Source organism: Ictalurus punctatus, chromosome 27 (assembly GCF_001660625.3).
Source record: "Ictalurus punctatus breed USDA103 chromosome 27, Coco_2.0, whole genome shotgun sequence".
In the NCBI taxonomy this organism is placed as follows: Eukaryota; Metazoa; Chordata; class Actinopteri; order Siluriformes; family Ictaluridae; genus Ictalurus; species Ictalurus punctatus.
Window position 1 is genome coordinate 2,200,299 of NC_030442.2, and position 8,350 is coordinate 2,208,648.

Consider the following 8,350-nt stretch of genomic DNA (forward strand, 5'->3'; position numbering starts at 1 on the left):
GTGAGACCATTTCCTATTGCCATTAGAATTAATATGGACTCACAGTGCCTCATTTATCAATCTCTTACTAAAGTTGTGTGTGAATGTGTTCAGAGACCAAACTGACATAAACGTCCTGCCAGATTTACCAAAGTTTCAGTTAACACTGATTTTCTTTGTACTCACATGCGCATGTTGATAAATGCCAATCAGCTGAACATTTCAGGCACGTTCACAGCAGAGTTGATTTACATTTAGGCGTGTCTACAAAACTATAAAAGGGCAAAGCTCACAGAGAGATTCAAATGACAAGAAAACAGTGAAAGAGCGTCTCCTAATTGCAGTGTGCACTAAATCATGAATACCATGAATCATGATTTTCATCAATACCAAATGTAAATGCTCCAGTGAATGTTTTAGGAATAAATCCCTTCATATCCAGATTGATAAATATGACTCATGTTTACTGTGTGTATGTTTGGTCCTCAGATGGTAATCAGCTGATTCGGGTGGATAAAGCTAAACTCAGTTCAGTGGTTCCCAACTCTCTTCCAGAAACATTCGTCAACATCAGAGGTATAATTTTAATCGGCAAACTTGTTAGTTGCTTTCCAGCTTGACTTATTTTACTGAACTTATTTTACTTATTTTATTCCGGTGTGCGTTTAGGTAGTTTGCTGGCCGACAGCATTGACAACTCCATCAATAAGGACTCACTGGCGGCGCTGATCCGGATGCCCGGAGGCTGTGTGGAGCAGAATCTGGCTAGCATCATACTGCCGCTCATCGCTGCTCACTATCTGGACCGCAGCTCACAGTGGGATAGTGTGGGATTGCAGCGCAGAGATGAGGCCCTGCTCTACATTAAAAAAGGTAAAATAAACCAGCAAAGACCTTGAAAAAATTCACCGCTCATTTGAGATGATTTGACATCTCTGTGCTTCTGTCTCAGGTTATGAGAACCAGCTTCATTATCGCAAAACAGACAACTCATATCCACCGTATCGCAATGAAGGAACCAGCACCTGGTATTTACACAGTTTCTACAAAGATGCAAGACATATTTGGTCTTGTCGATGTATTTGCTTAAACTAATCGTCCTCTTCTCTTTGTCACAGGATCACAGCGTTTGTGGTGAAGGTGTTCTCCATGGCTTATCCGTTCATCACAGTGGATGAGCAGCACATATGTGGCCCGCTGCTCTACCTACTCAAGCACAAGCAGCTCTCATCTGGAGCGTTCAAGGAGGACAACCCTGTCTATACAACCTCCATGACGGTGAGAGGATCGACTAGATGAAGACGTAAACAAGTAGACAGTTTTGCCACATGGTAAAATCCTGCGGAGTATGTGGGCAGAGCAAGAATAGTTGGATTGGTGGATGGATCGGTAGTCTGGTGAGTATAGTTGTACTGACAATCTCTCTCTCTGTGTGCAGGGAGGTCTGCAGGGTGCCGAATCCAGGGAAACTCTGACTGCTTTTGTACTGCTTGCATTGGCTGAAGCTCAGAGTGCCGTTACATGCAGTGATCCAGAAATAAATACAGCGGTAATACACACACACAGATAATTCCTTATGTATTCATTTCATTATCTTACGTTTGGGAAAAATAAACACACTCACCTGGTCACAACAATCTCCAACACTGCTTACTTTCTGTTTTCCTTTAATAGCTCGGGCTTTTGGACTCTACTGTGTCTCTATTCTTTTGCAGGTGAGGTTCAGAAGAGCTGGAGAGTATCTGAAGGAGCAATACCACCGGCTGCGCAGGCCGTATTCTGTCGCAATTGCATGTTACGCCCTGGCTGTGAGCAATCAGGGCTGCTCAAAGAGTGTGTTGCTGAAATCAGCATCACCAGGTACTCTCAGCCACCTTTCCTAATTTTGTAGCATTAACAATAATTCGATATGCATAAAAACTATTGTGGTTTGGAGGCATGCGGAGTCAAGAGCACTTAAGGGACAGTGAGAACCCTTGAAAGAAAGAACTGAGCTTTGAAAGCAGACGACATATGATCTTGGTGCTTGGATCAACGTGACCAACTGCCAAATCACAATACTAGATTGAGATAAAACTCTGAAGATTTATTACACGTTATGATGGTTTTCATGCAATCAAAAAGGTTAATCATTCTTTGCCTTTTGATATCAGACCGCACACACTGGCCAGATGCAGACAATTCCCTCTTCACGCTGGAGGCGACAGGTTATGCACTGCTAGCCCTGCTTAAAGGTGGCCATTCTGAGGAGGCGGCTGCTCCGTTCAAGTGGCTGAATCAGCAGCGACGAGTTGGGGGAGGATACGGATCAACACAGGTATTGGCTATAAGTCATTTTTGCAATTATCGCTGAATTTTGGCAATTTCATCACAAGAGAATTGAGTATGATTGGTTGCCTGAAAATCAGACAGTAAAAATTTGCTTCAACGTGTTCAACAGCTAGAATAAAATTACTACTTTTTTATTTTATACAAATTTAACCCAGAGAGGCACTGTTCAACAATTTGCCCCCCCCCCCCAAAAAAACTTTTTTTTTTTAAATGATGTTTATGCTTCTATTACAATTGTATATAACTGATACATTCTGTTAGTGATGTTGGAGTGCTATAAATGAACCAAGCCTTGCATGGTATCCTGCGCAAGATGCTGAATCCTCCTCTTTCTCTCTTAGTCCACCATGGTGGTACTGCAGGCTCTGTCGGAGTACCTGGTCAAAAAACCCCCTCCGTCTGACATGAGCCTGCGGGTGGACCTCGGTGTTCCCGGTCGCTCGGATATACGCTGGGCCTTCACCCGTCATCTGGCTCATGTGGCACGTTCCTCTCGGGTCTGTCACACTAAACTTGCCTTTCCATTGTGCTCATTCTTGCGCCCTTTTTTTTTTTTTTTTGCCATTCCATTTTTCATCATGTTTGGTTGTCCTTTTCACTGTCTGTTCTTCATGTAATTTTCACTTCCTGTTATTTCCCCAATTGATAATGTTACACAGGTCCCTCTAGATCAGGACTTTACAGTGCTTGCCTCAGGAAATGGCCAAGGAATCCTGGAGGTAAAAACTGCAAACACACACCCAACATACCTGAATCCCAAGTACCCAATTATCAGCCACATTAGGGCAGGTTTGATGTTTCTTTCGTTCTCTCATTTCACTACAGGTGGTAACAGTTTACAATGCGTTGCCTGATGAGCATGAGAAGAGCTCCTGTAATGGCTTTGATTTAAACGTTTCCATTTCGGAAAGCAATGGTATGTCTTTTCCCTATTATCCTACCGCTGAATTTCTACATCCAGCCCAGTACTGCATCTTGAGGTCAACAAATGAATGACCAGAATACTAACTTGGATAAGTTTAGTCATGCACTCCTTGCTGACTCCAATGCCAAAAAAGGCAATGCTAGCCTTTTTTTTTTTTAAGTTACCATCTATCATTTAATGGACAAAACTAGTCAGGGAGACTAATACAAAAAATTATGATGATAATAATAATAATAATAATAATAATAATAATAATGTTATATGACGGCAGTAAGAAACTGGATCAAGAGTGTAGATGGTAGTTGGTCTCAGAGTTGGAAATAAAGTTTGTATATTGACCACTCTAGATTCCCTAAGGGTTGGTGAAAACTCCATTAAAAGGTTTTATAGGCAATATAGACTTCCAAGGGAATACTTCTTGATCACTTCAGACCTGGTGTCCACAACCAATCCATTCCCCGACTTCAGTTCTCCAGTATAGGGGTCAATGAACTTTGTAGGTCTTCAGGATAAAAGCTGGAGATCACTGCAGAGTCGAGGGAAACGGTTCATATTGTAGGTCTTCGGGATAAAGCTGGAGCCCACTGCAGACTCGAGGGAAAGGGTTCATATTGTAGGTCTTCGGGGAAAAAGGCTGGAGCCCACTGCAGGCTCGAGGGAAACGGTTCATACTGTAGGTCTTCGGGATAAAGGCTGGAGCCCACTGCAGACTCGAGGGAAACGGTTCATACTATAGGTCTTCGGAATAAAGGCTGGAGACCTCTGTAGATTTGAGGTAAAGTATTTATCCTCACTGTCCTCAACTTTCTCTATATATCATAGAGAAGCCTCCAGCAGAAGTAGAGAAGGTGTACAAACTAGGCATCAATGTGAGGTAAGCCATCAATGTGTAAATGCATCATCTATGTGCATGTGAGCACTGCAGTATTCATGTTAACATTGAACTGTTTGTCCCATCAGAGCTCTGACACAGCGTCAAGTGCGCATGGCAGTTCTTGACATCAGTCTGCCTACCGGCTTTGAACCAGAAACCTCGGACCTCCAGCTGGTGAGAAACTAAACCGGCTGAGTGCCATATCATGCACTGCAGAATAGATAATTAATGCGCGATTCAGACAAGGTATATAATGAATGAAGACGGAAGATGATCGTTTTAAGACGTTTAAGAAAGCGTATACGCTTGCAAATTAATCAGCATAATAAATAGTGTATATATATATATATATATATATATATATATATATATATATATATATATATATCTCATTACATTTTGTCACAGTGCGAGTCCTAAAACTAGCCAGATAACAAAGATCTCAGAAATGCTTCGGTAGTTTTTATCAGTTGATCTCAATGTGTTCTTTGAACTGCTTTAAATAGAAATTTGCTTGTAACTTTAATTAAAAGCTCAATCTACTGCTATTTAAGTGAAATTGTTTTGCGTGCTCTTTGATCCACAGCTGACTAACTCTGTGGATCGCTACATTAACAATTTCCAAGTTGTAGATAATCTGAGCGATCGAGGATCTCTCATCATTCATCTGTTCAAGGTAACATGGAGGGCTATATGCTGCTGAGGCTCGTCTCCGTTTAGTAAAACACTGCCTTAATAACATACTCCGTGTACACGTTACCTGCGTTCAGGTGTCCAACAAAGAGGCAGACGTCATCTCATTCAGGCTGAACCAAAAGTTTAAAGTGAGCCTCCTGCAACCGTCTACAGTCACTGTATACCAGTATTACAACACAGGTAACACACACCAGCGAACATTTACACATCTTTCCGCATTTCTGTGGATGTTTAATTCCCTTCTGACTGTGTGGGTGTTTTCAGATAAACGTTGCAGCAGGTTCTACACTCCACCAGAGGACAAAGAGCAGCTCAGTCAGATCTGCAAAGACAACATTTGCCGCTGCACACAGGGTGAGATATAGACATACAGATGTTTGCCGACTGTAGGTATTACAGTTGAGTGAAGTTTAATTTTATGCAAGTGTGAACTAAAGCAGTTTGGTGACTACCAATAGGAATAAGGGACGATGATGTGCTTCTTTTTTTCCCCCCTGACCACAATAAACATTAATGTTCTACATATTAGTTCATACGGTTATAGTTCTCCTGAGCCAGTTGATATATCGCACTAATCCAGTACTACCAGTAGAATAAAGATTGGTCACCCACCAGGGACCAGTGGAGTGTGTTTTACAGTAAGTGACCCTAGCAGGTTAAGCCTGCATTCATACCGGCAAAGACGAAATCTGCAACTGTGACTCAGGTTCCTATTAAAGCGGATTTGTGAAACAGTTGACCTTGGCAGGAACAACCACTCCACTTCAATTCTAGAGTCAAAGACCCTCTTAAAACAGCTCCTTATACACAACTAGAGAGGTTCCTCCTTACATTCATTACTCTACAGATTAACAGGATTAGATATAGTCAGTGTTATAGGCATGAAAGTTATTATTATTATTATTTACATACTGGATAATTGTTGGCCAGACAGAAGGTAGGCGTCCGTATCCCCCTACCCCTCCCCCCCGCCAGAACTTCATGTCCTAGATAATTTTTTTTGCATTCCACGTTTAAGTCTTGCAAGTGGACACTGCGGGGGTCGTGGGATAAAGTTGTGAGGACAAGTCAGCGAGGACAGGTTGTGTTGTGACCAGTTCAACCAAATTTTGTGCAGGTGATTGCTGCGTGATGAAGACAGCTGCTCAGACACATGCAGCAAGGAGGAAGGCTGCTTGCAGCGGAATCCACCACGGTAACCATTACAGATTGCAATTCTGCCATCTGAGCTCCAACGAACTAGTATTCATTGTTGCTCATTTGCGCACTCTGTTTTCCAGCATACAAGGTCAGAGTGTCAAGCGTCAGTGCGAGCCAATATGACAGATATGAGGTGGAAATCCTGCAGGTCATAAAAGAAGGTGCGTTTTTCCTCTCAAAACATGTAAACGTCAAGATGATGTCTGTAACACAGTGTTGCCTTTGGAATGTTACCTTAAATAACGTGTCTGTATGTGCACAGGCTCCGAGTTCGGTGTAAAGGAAAAGGACACGCGAGTGTTTCTCTCACACGCTGGCTGCAGGGCGGGGCTTAATCTACTTGAAGGGCAGGACTACATCATCATCGGGCCACCCTCTGACGTTTGGCAAGCAGGCAGTGACAAGAACGGGTAACGTTAAACACAATCTCCTGTATCTTCATAGAAACAAAGATACACACAGGACTGGGCCTAGTGCTCCAAGCGGAGGCTGTTTTCATCCCCCTCGCATCTGCTCAACATCTCCTTACACCTCCTTACCCCTCACAGACAGAAAACCGGTCTGACCTGGCACAATACTGTATGTGCAAAACCCATCATTACAAATTCTGGCGGGAATGAGGAGTAGATAACAAAAGATATGACACACGATGATGTAATGAAGGTGTCGAAGGGGAAAAATGTTTTTTGGGGTGGGGGGGATAGTGTGTAATTTTGTTCCACTTGCTGTACCACTCACTGTACACTATGTTTCTATTTCGCAATCACTTTCTAAACACACTTTCTGGCCTTCTGTTGGCGGCTCAAGTTGTACCTATGTGTATTTGTGCGATCTGTAACACTGCATTTCACTCAGATTTCCAGCAGAGGGGGTACTTTGATTATAATACATCTATAAAGTCCATACAGGACTGCTCTTTGCCTTCTTAATTGTTTTATAATGGCTGGGGTTTGTTTTTTTTTGCATTGAGTATCTGAGCCAGCACACACATGAACACTTCTCTTTCTTATCTACAGGTATACATACACTCTGGGGAAGGAGACGTGGGTGGAGCGCTGGCCGTCATCAACCGAGTGTAATGCTGCTACGCTAAACACATGCACTGAGCTGGAGAAATTTACAGCAGAATTGCGGGACACCGGCTGCCAAACCTGAGAAACACCACACACGGGGTTGTCTGTGTTCACTGCCTACACATACATAAATATTGATATATTGAAATGCAGGATATGTTGTATATCATAAAGTATATCATAAATTGTATATCATAGTGAAACATTTCCAATACAAAAAGGCACACAGATCTAAATAAAGCTTTAGGTTAACTGTGATCTTTGTCTGACCGTTCCGTCCGACTCGAAATCAAAGACATTAGTTCTATTCTGTTCTTCAAACAGGTTAAAGATTAGTGAGGGTGCGGTGTTTACTCGTGGCCAGTGTGTTGACATTAGCCAGGTTGATTTAGAACACAACCCAGACTCGGTGTCTTCCCTGGATCTATTTGTGATGAACGGCCATCTTGGATCCGCTGCCCTACTCGTCCTGGGTCAAGAGAAGGAATGCTTCTACCGCTGGAGCTTTTTTAGTAACGCGCCACGTTTCCACAAGGGCCGGTTTGAAACTTCCTGTATCACACGGGCCAGCTAGAATTATTTAACATCTAATGGTTCTGCTAGCTACCAGGCTAATTATATTTAACACATGAGCTGTTTGCCATCATTTAGAAAAGAAGAGGGGAAAAAACTGGCAGAGAAGACGGTCATGTGACCTTTCAGCCGGTGATCTATGATGTTGAACGCGTGACACACAAGCATTTAGAAAGAAAACAGGTTTAAAAACCACATCAAAGCAAAGCATGTTGAAGGCAAAAATCCACCCTAAATGACTTGGATATAATTAAAATGAGGATATCATTTATAAGAAAATTCTACGTTGTTTTTTTTTTTTTACTGTAGTGTTTTTTCACAGATCATGTGGAATTTTTTAGACGCATACTTCAGAATAACAGTAAGGAATAAAACACTTGGGGGCATGCTGTTAAAGGAATATAATCAATTATGGGAGGGTGTGATGAAGCGGAGTTACTGTAACAGCATGTCCAATAAAAGTGTTTTATTCCTCCTACACAACCACAATTTGCAAAAGATTACAATTAAAGAACAGATCATACTTTCGAGTCCACGTATACTTGCGTTTCATGTCGTGAAGCGTCCGCGATTTCAGTTAGCCCTTGTTATCGCACCTATATCCAGCCGTTCTCTCATTTTCACCTGAAGTTTTTTTTTTTTAAAACACAGCTTCCGAGAAACGCAAAGTTATGTAAAGCTACAACTTTACCTCTGACT

At 42.2% G+C, this 8,350-nt stretch overlaps 1 protein-coding gene across 1 annotated transcript in view; it reads left to right on the forward strand.

Annotated features, from left to right (window-relative positions):
- The window catches only part of c3b.2 (complement component c3b, tandem duplicate 2), a 29,134-nt gene extending 21,798 nt beyond the window's left edge, over positions 1-7,336 (forward strand). The window contains exons 26-44 of the mRNA XM_017458845.3: positions 469-555; positions 649-852; positions 932-1,007; positions 1,098-1,257; positions 1,418-1,528; positions 1,695-1,839; positions 2,133-2,296; positions 2,652-2,807; positions 2,970-3,029; positions 3,136-3,226; positions 4,058-4,109; positions 4,196-4,283; positions 4,696-4,785; positions 4,880-4,985; positions 5,070-5,159; positions 5,923-6,000; positions 6,086-6,166; positions 6,268-6,415; positions 7,022-7,336. Of these exons, the coding sequence (XP_017314334.1) occupies positions 469-555; positions 649-852; positions 932-1,007; positions 1,098-1,257; positions 1,418-1,528; positions 1,695-1,839; positions 2,133-2,296; positions 2,652-2,807; positions 2,970-3,029; positions 3,136-3,226; positions 4,058-4,109; positions 4,196-4,283; positions 4,696-4,785; positions 4,880-4,985; positions 5,070-5,159; positions 5,923-6,000; positions 6,086-6,166; positions 6,268-6,415; positions 7,022-7,160 (2,126 nt within the window). The 3' untranslated portion in view covers positions 7,161-7,336. The remainder of the gene's footprint in view (positions 1-468; positions 556-648; positions 853-931; positions 1,008-1,097; positions 1,258-1,417; positions 1,529-1,694; positions 1,840-2,132; positions 2,297-2,651; positions 2,808-2,969; positions 3,030-3,135; positions 3,227-4,057; positions 4,110-4,195; positions 4,284-4,695; positions 4,786-4,879; positions 4,986-5,069; positions 5,160-5,922; positions 6,001-6,085; positions 6,167-6,267; positions 6,416-7,021) is intronic.
- Positions 7,337-8,350: the final 1,014 nt, after the last annotated feature.